The 15,721-nt window shown below is 29.4% G+C and overlaps 1 protein-coding gene across 1 annotated transcript in view; it reads right to left on the bottom strand.

Moving 5' to 3' along the window:
• The window catches only part of LOC111636712 (histone-lysine N-methyltransferase 2C-like), a 211,817-nt gene that overhangs the window by 89,255 nt on the left and 106,841 nt on the right, over positions 1 to 15,721 (bottom strand). The window contains exons 14-15 of the mRNA XM_023382016.1: positions 14,148 to 14,294; positions 6,325 to 6,621 (exon numbers count right to left, since the gene is read on the bottom strand). Of these exons, the coding sequence (XP_023237784.1) occupies positions 6,325 to 6,621; positions 14,148 to 14,294 (444 nt within the window). The remainder of the gene's footprint in view (positions 1 to 6,324; positions 6,622 to 14,147; positions 14,295 to 15,721) is intronic.

Below are 15,721 nucleotides of genomic sequence, written 5' to 3'. Positions count from 1 at the left end.
TACAGTAGAACCTCGATTATCCGCCCTAATTGGGGACTGGGGTTGGTCGGATAATTGAAAAGTCGGATAACCGAAAAGTATGAAAAAATCCATTATTAGTGTAGTATATTATTATATCCCATGTAATTAGTATATTAGTATATCGCTATTAACCTATTTTGCGTTGAATTTTCATCGATGTTAAGCCTAACAAAAATTTTTTAAAATAATAATCGTCGCTATTGTAGCGCCACATCACTAGCGGACATTTGAAATTTGCCGACTAGGACGGTCGGTTAACCGAGGGGTCGGTTGATCGGGGGGGCGGATAATCGAGGTTCTACTGTAATAATAATAATAATAATGTTTCAATAAAAATGATAAAATGTAAATTGAATTTTATCATAATGAGTTTGCTTGAATTTCATTTCTTCTGAGATCGCAGCAATGCGCGACGGGTAAGCTAGTCAAATCATAAAAAAGAGGGCACCTAAAAATAGTTTTGATGATTGAAAAAAAAAAAAATACAAAAATGCATAATTTCCATTGTTGTGTTTTGCTTTTATCCTTTTTATGTATCTATAAAAATTTTAGAAAAAAAATTTATGTTCAAAAATAAAGCATGTCTGGGGAAGAGAAGATGTATGGTAAAAGTGAAGGAAATTCAGTTTTTTTGAGTGTAAAAAGTTCAAATAAATAATCACAAAATGTTTAAAGAAACATTTTGACATTACAAAATGTTATGTTCAGGATGGAAGTTTTTTTAATACATTAAGGATATATGGTAACCCTACATGCAATGACTATACTGTTGACAAGAGTATGCCTTGTTTATAAAATTGTACTGCCTGCTGGGTAACCAGCTTAGAGGTATGAAGGAGTACATGTCAAGAGTTGCAATTTGGCCCCAAGTATTAGGTGCCCAAATCATGCATGCACAAAAAAACCTGACTTGTAGATACTCAGGGGACCAAGAACAGAGTCAAAATAAAGTTTGAAATGGTGACACTCTCTACAAACAGACAGTAGTGCAAGATTTGCGCATGTGTTGCTCATTAGAAAGTTGGAAATGCACGCGTTGCAAAATCAAATTTTGACAAACAAATCTTTGAAAAAACCCATTTACCTGTCCCGTGTTATTCCTGACATATTTCTGGTTGTGATGATGTGCTGATCTTGACCGGCTGACCCGAGATATCTCGTTTCAGCATCAGAACCTTTTCTCAAAGTAGTTAGAGCTAGTCGTTACAATTTTATATTAAAACTAACTTCTGAAATAAAATTTATTTTTTTCTACATTTATTAANAGCCAGGATTATTTTTTCAAAAACGGGAAATTTTCATTAGGCATCAACAAAAATTCAATCTGGGGCAACATGCAACGCTGAGAAATTTTGAAATTGGATAGGTTAATTTCACCAAAAATGCATCGTGGATGACCTCGTGGTCATGGCCGGCGAAGTTTGAAAGATTGCACTCAAAACCAGCAATACCAAAGAAGATTGGAGAATGAGAATGAGACCCGCCTTGAGCATCAAAATGATTCCTCTTAGTAGTGCGTCTCCGAGACATAAGTCTTGTCCCAAATATGGCCTTGCTGTTTTACTTGTTAAACTTCTTGTTATAAGTATGATGCTAGGCACCTTAGAAACAGAATTTAATAATTTATTAGATAAATGGTAATTTTATATTGAGGAACACTTATTGTTTTTAAATAAATATATATCACATATTTATTCATAATTTTTGTTCTTAAGCTGGAATTATAATTTTTAAATATATTTTGGTATACTGTATTACTTCAATTCTATGATGCATCATAAATTTAAAATCAACTTTAAATATATTTTTTAGAAAGCAAAAGTTCTCAAATAATTAATTTTATTAAATTTTGGTAGCAAAGGTGCATATACCATAAAATATGTAATGCTTACCAGATCTCTTTTCATGTTTTTCTGTATATACAATAATTTTTGAAATTAGTTAAATTTTTCAGATTGTTGTCAGAAGAAAATTTTAAGTCTTAGGACAAAAACACACAGATTCATTTTTATCATGTGTAAGGATGCACTGATAAGCAAAATGGCCGATTAGCATTAATAATTTATTGTGTTAATAGTGTGAGATCCTAAAGTTAATTGTACGGTTAATTATAACGCGGAAAAAAACCCAGTTTTCTCTGTCTGGTATTTCCATCTCCCTCTGGTCCGGTAAACAAGAGACGGTTAAATATCGTTGCAAAATCAACAATCTCTTCCTTTGTTTGAGAAAGTTTCTAAAATAAATCTCAACACTTAATTATCGACACATGGAAACTTTGACATTGTTTAAAAAGCTGAAGTGTTTCTGTGTTTAATTAACAGAAACAAAATATATTTCTTTACTGCTGATATTTGGACAGCAATTACAAACAATTCTCCCTTTTTAAGTGTAACAGCCCACTGGTTGAAGGATGATTTTTAGCAAGAAAGGGATGTTTTGTGAATTGTTCCCTTTGAAGGTTCCCACACAGCTACACGAATCAGATAAACATTGTTCTTGTTACAGTATAAGTTGACAAGTAATAAGATATTCTTAGTACTAAGAGATTCTGCAGCAAATATGGTAGCTGGAATCGGGAATTACAACTTAGAGGCATTATCATGCTTTATTCATACACTGCAGCTGACACTAAACGAATGCATATTTTCTCAATAAGATGTGAAAACTATAATCACAGTTAATAGAAATATTGTCACACATTATAATCATTCTGCTGTAGCTATAAGCAAATTGGAAGACAAGTTAGGTTTGTAAAAACACAAAGTAATTCAAGATGTTCCTACTTGCTGAAATTCTACATACTACATGTTGCAAAGAAACTTGGAACAGCAAAAAGCCCTGGTCACGTATGCTATAGATAATAATATTCCTACATTGAGCCCATATCAATGGTCTCTCATTAAAAAAATTGTTCTACTTTTAAAACCATTCAAAGAAATTACCATGGAAGCCAGCAAATGAGAAACCACCTCATCTTCAATAATTGCCACAATAGAGACTCTGAAATTATTCTTATCAAATGCAAAGAGCAGTAGTTCCTTTAGTGGCATTAATACCACAATAAAAAATTAAAAAATTCAATAAAAAAAATTTTCAGCATATATAGAAAACAAGACTTTATGCTTGTCATCTTTATTAGATCCAACATTCAAAATGAAATTTCAAAAAGAGGATATGGTAGAGGAAATAAAAAGATGATCAATTATTTTGATAACTCATTCAGTTGGTAGTGATTCTCTTTTTAATTAGATTCTGTAAATAATCTAAATGTAATGTATACCACAATAAAAAAATTAAAAAATTCAATAAAAAAAATTTTCAGCATATATAGAAAACAAGACTTTATGCTTGTCATCTTTATTAGATCCAAGATTCAAAATGAAATTTCAAAAAGAGGATATGGTAGAGGAAATAAAAAGATGATCAATTGATACCTTAAAACAGTGATCCCCAACCTTTTTATCGCCGCGGACCGGTCAACGTTTGATATTTTACCGCGGCCCACTGAGGGGGATGTTGATTGTTTATATTTTAGATTGATTTAATTTAATTGTATTTAAACATGTCTTCAAAATAAAATATAGTTACACCAAAAAATGAATATAATGTAATTTAACATTTTAACTCACTAGAACGTTAAATCAATGAGAACCCTGAGCTTGTTTCTTTGCAACAAGACGGTTCCATCTGAGAGTAATAGGAGACAATGACACCCGAAGTGTGTTTCGTATGTCTAGTTTATTCCATTGTTCCGTCATCCATTAAAAGTCACACAAACCCGAGAGAAATACACCATAGTAAATAAAATGGAAATACCAGTAATTTAATGTTTCTTGGGTGGCCCGGTACCATCTGATCCAAGGACCAGTACCGGTCCATGGCCCGGGGGTTGGGGACCACTGCCTTAAAAGATGATAATTCAAAATCTCAAAAAAATTAAATTTTGAAGTTTCTACTTCTGGAGATGAAGAAGATGGAGGAGAATCTTTAAGTTTTTCTAATTTATTTGATGAATTAGCTTCTAATAAACGAAAGAATGAAGAAGAGCATGTTTTTAAAAAGAAAGAAAAAGCAAAAGAAATGAACAAACGTTTCGATCAAGAATTAGAAACATATTTACATTTACCCCTTAAAGAAAGACATAGTGACCCATTTTTTTGGTAAAGAAGTTCAAAAGAACTTTTTCGTAATTTGAGCGAATTAGCTATGAAATATTTAACTGCCTCAGCATCTTCCATTGAAAGTGAAAGAATTTTCAGCATTGGAGGTAACATGAGCCGGCAAGAAATAGGTTATGCCCTGAAAATGGTAAAATTCTCATGTTTTTGCATAAAAATTTAAGGGTTTTACAGTCTGAATATTAAATTTTTATTTGTTTTATATGTTTAAAGTTTAAACATTAAATAAAAGAGATAGTTTTGAATAGGTTATATTGTATCTTATAATATGTATCGATAAAAGGAATACAGTAGAGCATCGATTATCCGATCCCCGATTAACCGTCACATCGGTTAACTGACCGTTCTAGTCGGCAAATTTCAAATGTCTGCTAGTGATTTGGCGCTACAATATTTGGCTATGTCTTGAATACTTTAATATTATTTTTATTAAATTTTTGCGTGTTTTAGCTGGCAACATCGATTCTACCATTGAAGGGAGGCCAGTATTTAAACGAGACTTAATTTTCTAATTAAGTCTCATTTAAACACTGTTTTGTGAGCGATAAAATAATTTAAAAATTGTTTGTTTTGTGAGTGATAAAATAATTTAAAAAGAATTTTTAACGATACAATAGCGATGATTATTATTTAAAAAAAAAATTTGTTAGGCTTAACAGAAGAAAATTCAACACAAAGTTGGTTAATAGTGATATACTAATATGCTATACTAATAATGTATATTTTAAAAATTCTTTTCAATTATCCGACCAATCTGAGTCCCCAATTGAGTCGGATAATCGATGCTCTACTGTAATTTGAATTGTAAAATTTTTTTTAATATTCAGTTTGTCATGTAATAAATAATAAATATATAACAGAAATTTATTATTTTTTATTACTAGGCTTATATGTAACATTCTAATAAAAATATTAAAATGCAAAATTGGCTGATTATTAAAACCGATTAATCAGAGAAAAGCCCGATACTGATTAATTGGGAAAATGGTCGATTACCAATTACTTACCGATTAATCGGAGCATCGTTAATCATGTGGAAGTCAGAGAACTGGGCCAGTTCATGTGTTTCACTCTTAAATAGATATGGTGCTGAAATTTCTCTGTGGTGAGGCTGTGTTTTGCTCTCATTTCAATCCATTTTGTGTTATGTTTTGCACCATAATAATTCCATGAAATAATATCTCTCCATGTGTTTTGGCTTCAAGAGCCAGAACACATGAATGGATATTATTCACATAGAATTATTTCAGTGCAGACATGACAATACATGGAAGTGAATGAGAGCAAACACAAGACCTCTGCATGGAGAAATTTCAGCACTGACAAGTGGAAACTGTCATCTTCACTGCCACAATGTATGTATGTAATGCATTTGAAGCATTTTGACACAGAATCAATACATGATCAATATGTGACAATGTATGGAAGTGAATGACAGTGAACACAAAGGAGTAAAACATCAGAATGAAATCTAATTTCCTCATTATCTTCCTTTTCCAAATGAAACACATGTTGCATGCTTGTATTTGACCCAGGATAGAGTGGGTCCCCTTGTACCACTTTTATTGACTAAATAAAATATGTAGAATGTTTTATTATTAATAAAGTGGACTCTTAAATGTATTTTTTTGTTAATAAAAAATAACATTGATTTATAGAGATAGTAACCACTACAAGCATCCATGTTTTCTCCAGGTACAGAAGAAAGAATAAATGAATTTGTAACAAATTTACCACCATTTTACAGAAACTTACTGCAGATGTGTCTTGATAAATAAGAAAGACAAAAATGTGCTATACTAAAGAGGGGAAGAAAGTTTCCAAAATGTGCATATGGCATTCACAAAATAAAGGCAATGAAATATCAATAAAATAAGTCTTAAAAAAATAAATTTTCAATATAGAAATTACAATGTTATTTCAAAATACAACTATTCTAAATTAATAAGAATTAAATACTAATGAAAAAAATGGTAATATTATCAATGGTTCACACCTAACAATGTTATCACCATATAGCAATTACTGGCTATTTCATTAAATAAGATTTAGACACTTAACTACAGATTTACCAAAAATTCTCTTGTTCAAAATTAAGTGTATTTCAAAAAAAAAATAAAAATACCTTTTAAATTTAAATCCCCACTTCCAAATATTGGACAAACACTAAAATTTGGTTTAATGTTAGGTTCAAGTATTCTTATAGGTGGAAGAGATCTCAATTGAGCCATCATAGTTTCCATGTATGTATCAAAATCTTCCTCATTTTTTGAAATCGATCCTTTCCTAATTCGTTTTTTACACGGAGAGCCATCTTTACCTTCAGGTTTTTTCTTTTTGGCACGTTTACGTTTTGGTTTTAATTCTTCTGGTGGAGGAGTAGGCTCCTTTTCTAACTGTGCACGACGAATATCTGAAATTACATATAAATTTTAAATAATTTATTCATTTTTATACATTATTTAAAATAAAATAATCTAAATTGTAAAATTGCAATATTGTAAGATGTATATAAACAGCAACTATCACTCAACATAAGTTATCTATTCCTTAAAATCAGATGTTCTGAGGGAATATTGACTAGAAGTTTATAATCAATTATTGATGTAAGAAAATTATAACTTATTACAACATGCATTCAAAATCCCCAACCAATATCCTAAAATGTGACTTAAAACCAGTGGCAGTTTATGATTGTCTAATATCAGGGTGCTGAATAACTACTACTACTTTATTGCAGTTTTATGCACAGTCCCATCTCAAGTGTTTCACTGTATTATGAGACATGGTGGCTGAATGAGTAAGACTGTTTGCTATCAAGTGAGTGAGAGATGGTCTTGGGAGATGTCATGGCACTATTTCCCTGCAACAGTACTGTTTAATACAACATATAATAAAAAATTTTTTAAAACATACAACATATCATTGCTTATTTACTAGCAATAACCCAGTTTCATAAAAATATATTATTTTCCTCTTCTCTTGCTATTAATTTATCTATTAAAATTATATTGCATCCTAGAAATATTACATTTAACATTATATTAATGCATTTAATTTGAAAATGTAATAAAGAATAAAATTTATCATAAAATATCAAGATTGTTAGATTTGAGTTTAAAATAAATTATATTGCATCAGATAAAATTCAACAATAAATAAATTATAAAAAGTGTTTAAAGAAAATAAATCAAATTTAATTAAATTATTTATAAATTCATTCTTTAATAAAAACTTCATCAGGAGCCATAGTATTAATTTCAAAAGGAAATAAACATTGTTTTCTTTTTCTACTTAAAACTTTAGTAACTCTTTCTGATAAAATGTTATATTCTTGTTAAGTTTCTGCAATTGCTGACATATTAATTGTATAAACAAAAGTATTATAGTAGTTTATGCAAAATCTATTTAAAAATTGCACTGGTCAACAGCCAAAAAGCTTCCGAAACCAAAGTAGCAGAATATTACTAATTCAAGGGTGCTGAATATGAATATGACAATTAAAACATTAACTTGGCTCTAGTTTTTAAGATTTCGAACCAAATATGTAAATTTTTGGAAAAATTGCCATTTTTCTGTAGTTCTTGAAATGTATTCCTACAGCACATTTTCTTGAATGTCTGTGGAAAGAAAAACAATCATTCTTATGACAGCTCTCAATATATGCTACAAACAATGCAAATGGAGACTCTTCATTGACTCCTCCAAGGTGAGCCTTAAAGCTATTTTGTTACTGTTGTGTAACAAAACCTTTCTATTCATATTGGCCATGCAAAGTACATGAAAGAATCATACAAAAGCATGAAGCAACTTCTTGCAAAAGTAAATTATCAAGAACATAAATGGAAAGTTTGTTGTGATTTTAAAGTTATAGCATTATTACTTGGACTTCAGCTGGGATATATGAAGTACAGTAGATCCCCCTATAAGACGGTAGATACGTTCCGTTCTTTATGAATCAATTTTGTAGGAATCATAGTTTACGGACTACGGCTGTTTGAAAGGTTTTCTTTCATAAAATTAATCGATTCTAGACTAATTCGACTCAACATTTCCAAAATACGTATATTTTTTTGAAAATAATCCGTATAAACTACGTTATAAACAAAAAATTGTAGGATTGCTTACCGAGTGTGTACCGTTCGACTACGCCCGTTGCTAAAGCTTGGTTTCGTCGCGGAACAGCGCATCAAACCGCGGCCGCGATTTCTGATATTATTTTTCTGCGAAAACTTCGTTGACCTTTGGAGACATCATTAATATAAATAATTTTTATGGCCGTTAAATAAGAAATGTTTCTTTCACAAGAAATGTATAAAATTACAGTACTAAACAGACGATAGGTCGCCTAACTCGCCGTAGCGTGACGCTAGACGGCGAAAAATATATATTTAATTATAATAAAGTTACAATAAATTAAGTTAATATATAATTATATATACAGTACCTAATTTATATATAATTAATATATAATTATATGTACAGTACCTAATTTATATATAATTTATATAATACTGTCCAGACGATAGAAATCTCTCCGTAGCGTGGCGCTACGGACGGCGGGTAAGTAGTTCGGCTGCCCGATGACGTTTTACGTATTATAGGAGTTATTTTTACCGTTGTTTACGGATAATGCCACAATTTTTATAGGAATCATAACTAGAGGAAACGGTTTTATAGGGGGATCTACTGTACTGTTGTTTTCTCTGTGAGAGAGATAGCAGAGACCGAGTAGCACAATTTCAAAAGGAGAGACTGACCATAAAGGAAACCCCTCAAACCTGGATCAAAAAAATGTTATCTGAACTGTTAGTAAAATGCAGTTTGATCATACTACTATTGTTGCATATAAAATTAGGATTTATGAAAAACTTTGTCAAAACCATGGATCGAAATAGCCCAAAATTTAGTTTTTTAGAGAGACATTTCCAAACATCAGTGGGGCAAAAGTTAGAGGGGATATTTGTAGGTCCACAGATTTCAAAGCTTCTCAAAAATATACACTTTGATAGCGTACTAATAGGTGCTGGAAAAGAAGCTTGGAATACTTTCAGGATGGTGATAAACAATTTTCTTGAAAAACACAAGTTTCTAATTACAAAAAAGAAATTACAAATTACAAATAACATGCTGTCGTGTTATGGAAAGATAAGATGCAACATGTCATTGAAAATGCACAAATGCACTTTTTGCATCCTCACATTGACTTTTTCCCTCAAAACTACGGGTCTGTCAGTGACAAACATAAGGAGCATTTTCACCAAGACATTGCTTGTATGGAAAAGTGATACCTAGGGAAATAGAGTCTGGCAATGTTAGCAGACTACTGCTGGAACATTACATGTGAAACGCTTGCAGATTCATACAAGAAGTCTGTAAATAAGTGTCATACATGCAAGTGATGTCATGGGTATTTTATGCTTTCGCTGTTTATTTAGTTTTTATGTATCAAAAAGTGTTTTGATGGTTTCTGTGTTCCAACTCAAATGAAAATTACATTATGTTTATGTATTCAGATGTATTGATATATTATACAATTTATTAAACGTTGATGTACCTTGTAAACTTGAGCTAATTCTGGTTTTTTTATAACCATTTTTAAATTCAGCAAGCTGAAATCATTAAGAAACAAAGTTTTTATTTGTAGACCTGTGTTATTAGTCATTTGAAATGTACCAGTTTTTTTTAAAGTTATTCTTATTTGAAACCTAGGAAAATGTTTATTTTAAAAAAAATGTAAGTTACTCATATAATTTTCATTTATTACAGCTTTAGGCTGTGTACACATTAGGCGTTTTTAAACGCGCGTTAGCTCGGCATTTGACGAGCGTTTCTGGAGCGTACACACTGGCTCAGTTTGGAAATGGACGTGAAAGTAATTGCTTGTGTGACCCTCCTCCATCGTCACTATAAAAGACGATGACAGACACATAGAGAATTTTGGGTGCACCCAATATTACGAGATAGACTGACACATGGAATGTTTGCGACGTTGTATCCAAAACTAAGACAAAATGAACCCAAGTTTTTTAATTCTTTTAAAATATCTATAAAATCCTTTGACGATGGTTGGTCTCTTTTAGATTTCATCAATAAATAGATCAGTATCGAAATGATCGTTCTCCATTTCAGCACATATATCTCAAAGTGCTCGGTTGACTCCCACAAAACGCGCGATCGAATGTACAGTAACATGGCAGCACATATATCTCAAAGCGTCCATAAAGCGCCTGCAAAACGTGCGTTTTAACAAAAATCTATAAACGTGTGTTTAACACGCGCTTGGCCAAAAGCGCGCATTTGAGTGTGTATGCGTATATAGAACTCTTGGTTCTTTAAAACGCACGTTTAAAAACGTCTAGTGTGTACACAGCCTTAAACACTGTTTTTTCTTTAATTAGTTTATTTGTCATATTTTCCTCAATATATAAATTTATTCTGCTTAAAATATGATGTAAAAAACCAGTTATTTAGAATGGGACATCAATAATCTGATTGTGATACAGTTAATAAAAATATATTAGAAATGAATGAAAAAATAACAAAAATTTTAATTCTCCTGATTGTCTATTAAACTAAATTTTAATAAAGTCAGTAGAAGAATGTAATTATATGGTTGTTGTTATGTGATTATTAACTAAAAAGTTTATTATTATTATTAAGTTTCACTAGCGGGAGAGAGGGGAAAAGAAAGTCATTTAACACCCCTGCTACAGAATATAGAATGTACAGTACATTAAGCAAATCATGTAATGTGGATAACTCTGTAACCATTCAAGGTAGGTCTATAAAATCTTTCAGCAATCAATTCCTTGTGAAATTCTCACCCAAAAATTATGTATCACGTGACCCCCTTCCCATTTATAATTTCCGAGTTGCATTAAATGTGACCACCATCAAAATGGCAGCTGTGTGTGTAACACACATTAATCTGTTTCCCCTCAGTCTAACGTATTCCTGACATGAGTGAATTAAATTTCAGTACATTCTATATTCTGTAGCAGGAGTGTTAAGTAACTTTCTTTCCCACTCTGTATATTTTTCTATTGATTGGAAAATACAATTTTGTGGAATACTTTGAGAGAGAAGACAGATATTATTTTTAATATAATATGATGAATACAGCTAGGACATCTAGGCATAAAAAATTCTATAATTAGTTAAAAAATTGCAATTTATTTGAATTTTATAACCATTTATATTAGTTTTAGTTCCTATATAACCTAGCTTTAGTGATGAGAAAAATACTTGTTTTCCATATTAATTAAGAGAGTTGTATTTTCCAATACAGTTTTGTAATATTCACTTCAAAATATGAAATTCACTTATGGCTACAGATAATGAAATTAAACTGGTCTTGTAAACAATTTCAACAGAATAAATATTTTGGCTAGATAATAAATTCTAAATAACCTCTAAAGTACTTGTGATGTGATAACTTTTTTAGAATAACAAAAATTTTTTTACAAATTTATTCAATTTAGAATAAATTTGTAAAAAAATTTTTCAAATTTTATTCAAATTTTTCAAATTATTTAATTATTCAAATTTTTTAATTTACTTAAGAGATGAATTAATATTAAAAGATATTCAAAAGTAATGACAAATATAATAATAGTTTTATCTGTTAAAATACCATATTAATCCTAATCTCTTTTGACATACAAAAAAAAAAAAAAGAAGTCACAATGAGAAAATTAAACAGAATTTTAAATATGATTAAAAATGAAAAATATTGAAAGAAAGAATTAAATGAATGGATAAATTAATGAAAACATTATTAGAGATAAAAACTATCACAAAAATCTAGAGATTCAATAGAGAAGCATTTAATTAATGACCAGTGAAACAGAACTTAAAAATTGATAATTAATATGATACAGAAAGAATAAATTATAAACAAAAACAAAAAACTGAAATTCTGTACACACAGAATTTGAAGATACAGCAACCATGTCTTCTACATTAAAAAACTGAAAAATTTTGACTGTTATATTTAGACATTAACAAAAATTTAAAGAAGCCAAAAATTTTAACAGTAAATTATGAAAAAGTCATTAACTAAATAATATACATCATGAATAATATTTTTAATGTTGTAAATGATAACATATTTAATACCTTGAATAATTTTAAAAAATCTAAATACATTAAAATGGAACATTTCAATGAATTTTGTTTTTTGAAATAAAACACAATTATAATATTTTATCTTTTATATAATATAGATTTGCCTATTTAGAAATGAAGTCTTTTTCACAAAATTAAGGAATTCTGAAGTACTAGAAACTAATGAATAATTATTAAAGTAAGTCAAAATAAATTGGGACTAATTATTTTTTCACATAATAGTATCTATAGAACATAGCAACCATAGTATTTTCAAAAGTTTAAAATTTCAATCAGTCTTTAAGACATATTGTAGACCATCCTTTAAAATATTCTCCAAAAATACTCCAATTCTTTGACTACTGCTGTTGTAAACAGAAAATGGACACCATCACTCCAATTTCAGTGCTAATAGGAAAAAATTGTAAAATGCCAATTCTGGGGTGAATGGTGGATGCCAGATACTCAATATGTTTTTCTTAGCCAAAAACTTTAGCAACAAGTGAGAGTGAATTGTAATGGCACACCACCAAACATCGGCATAAAAACTGTGACTTTCCTGTAGATGTTATCTCCAAAATAGTATGCAAAACAAACAGTAGTATTGTCCAGTAATTGCTGTTAGTAGTAACACAACATGGTAAAATATTCCTTTGCAATCAAAAAAGGCAATAGATGACCATTACCTTGTCAGCAGATAGAGCTTCTTCCTTAACTTCTTGGGAGTGTGAGATAATGACAATGATAACAATTTTCTCTCAGAAAAAAAGTGATATAACAAGGTTACATCACCAATGACAACTGACTTCAAAATGGTATCATTCAGATTGGCTAGTAGATATTGTAACTTTTAGCAGACTTCCATATAAATTGTACTTATGCTCAAGCATTAGAAATGGGGGGGAAGTGATTGGTGTGCAAATGGTTGTTGTTCAAAATTATATAGACACTTACATGGCAATTGTTCTACATAATATCATGTTTAGTGATGAAAACTTTGCAGTCTTTTCAGACAATGACACCAACAATGTTAATCAGTTCTTCAGTCAACACTCTCACAGGAGTCGTTAGACCGTGTTGACAGAACTCACCCTTCAGAGAATGTGTTGACCATTAAAATATAGGCAGATAATTGTTCTGTGTGCTTTAGCAGCCAAATGATGCAATATACTGGGTAGTGTGGTCCTTATTTTTAAGTTTAAAAAAGATTGATGTTTCCATTAGTAAAAGAAAGTAATTTTGGTAAAATTTTTAATAATATTTAGAAGTTGCTATAATGATCTGAAAAATTACTAAGCACAGGACCATTTACTGTTTAAATAGAAGTCTCATGTAAGTATAGCAGTAAGAAGCACAATGTGATCTTGTGAAATTGTAGCATGGAAATTATCAACTCTAAATTTAAAATGCTTAGTATGATATTACCTTGTAATTTGCTTAAAATAAAGGCAATTTGATGTTTCAAAGTTAGAAGCAACCTCTAAATTTCATCCAAATTTAGGAATTATTTATTACTTATTTTCAATAATTGAAACAAGACAGATGTTCCTATGCAAATTTCAACTTTTGCTTTCAGCTCCTATAATAAAGACCATCTTTACTTACTTATATTATTTACACAACTCTGAGTAAAAAAAATGTCATAATCTTACAATTCCAATGTTTTCTAATTTTCAGTATTAAAATTATAAAATTTTAGGTCACATTTGCTAATAATTTATTATGTATCTAATTAACTTGTTATTTCACTGTACTTAAAAAAATTGTATGTAAAAGTGCTAAATAGTTTAACTTAGTGAAGATATTTATATATAAATAAATGTTAATGTTTAAAAAAATAAATGAAATTTACCTCAAAATGATCAGCTTTTCTCTGTGTTTCTGCTGAAGGACAATTCTGTAACAACTGTTTCAATAACACATTTTGGTTTATGTTATCTACACATTCTTGACCAATTTCTTTTTCTTCCATTGTTAAAACTGGATCTTGCAATAAATGAATATATATTAAATAATTAAAATGAGAAAATTCTGTAATAAAATATATTTGATTGTTTTATACAATGTTTTCATACAGTCAGTAATAAATAGTGATAAATGTATTTAATATTTTTAAATGTTAGAAAAATGTTCTTTCTTAAATACTGACTTACTATTTTAGCTATTATTTCATAATAATTGTGATAAAATGTAATGCTTCTAGTCCTTTGAAAAAAAAACTGTTTATGCATGAATAAAAATTTATTTGTATAGTTAATAAAAACATTATTTTGAATATCTGATAGTCAAATAATCTAATTTAAATAGAAAATCAGATCCCTCTTAATTCCTACATAAAAACTTACTATAATTTTAACTCATCTGAAATACTATATACAATCAACTAAATTCATAAAAATGTATGAAGAAAAAAAAATTATTTAATAAAAGTTGCCAGGACCAATAAGTTAAAGTTACCAAATTTTAAAAAAATTCTTAAAAGTGACTTCTAACATTGTCCCTTTGCACACATATGAGAAAATTAACAGTTCTACAGAGGAGTCGATTTAAGGCTACTCACCCGCCTCAATATGTAAAATGAATTAGAGTAATACCTTGAGTTACATAACATGCAACTTACGTAAATTTGTGGTTACGTAAAATGTAAATCTCAAAAATTGTACTGATTTATTACTTTATTGCTCTGCTAATCCTTTACTTTTTGGTCTAATAGTAAGACTATACACAAGCATACTGGGCACTCTTTCTTGTAACACAATTCTTTTATACAAAAAAAAATAAATAATATATGTACAGTACACATAATAATAAATACAGTATTGAGTTATTAATTATGTAGTTACACTGAAGCAATTTACAAATTCAACTTACATAAAACTCGAGTTATGTAAAGATCTACAGTCTGCATTACTTACGTAACTCAAGGTATTACTGTATTCTTAAATTTTGTAACTTTAAGAAAAATTATTGTTTTTTCATATAATGAATTGAATTTTCAAAAATATTAATAGTTCCAATTGATGAACGACTTTCAGACAATAACAGTACAGCAATAACATAATGTACCATTGTGTAAAAAATAAGAATAAGCTCAGACTATATATATCATATCATACTTTTAGACACATAGCTAAGTATTTTGCAATTGTAAAATACATTAAAAAATATAGTAATAGCTAAACTCCACGATAAACTGAGCAGTTAACAGAAACAAAAATAACTAAAGTGAAAATTTTTTATTTGAATCTATTCTTTATATACTTGTATTCTATATGTCCTTTATATCTATTCTTTTTATACTTGATCAGAGATTATCTTCATCACATCATTTTTTCATTAACTATATTAGTAATTGATATTTCATTCAACTGCTAATATTAGTTGCACATGATACTAATGAAAAAAAACTGTAT

This window comes from Centruroides sculpturatus, unplaced genomic scaffold (genome assembly GCF_000671375.1).
Source record: "Centruroides sculpturatus isolate CEXI.00-Female unplaced genomic scaffold, Cexi_2.0 scaffold977, whole genome shotgun sequence".
In the NCBI taxonomy this organism is placed as follows: Eukaryota; Metazoa; Arthropoda; class Arachnida; order Scorpiones; family Buthidae; genus Centruroides; species Centruroides sculpturatus.
This window is presented reverse-complemented; position numbering and strand designations above follow the sequence as displayed.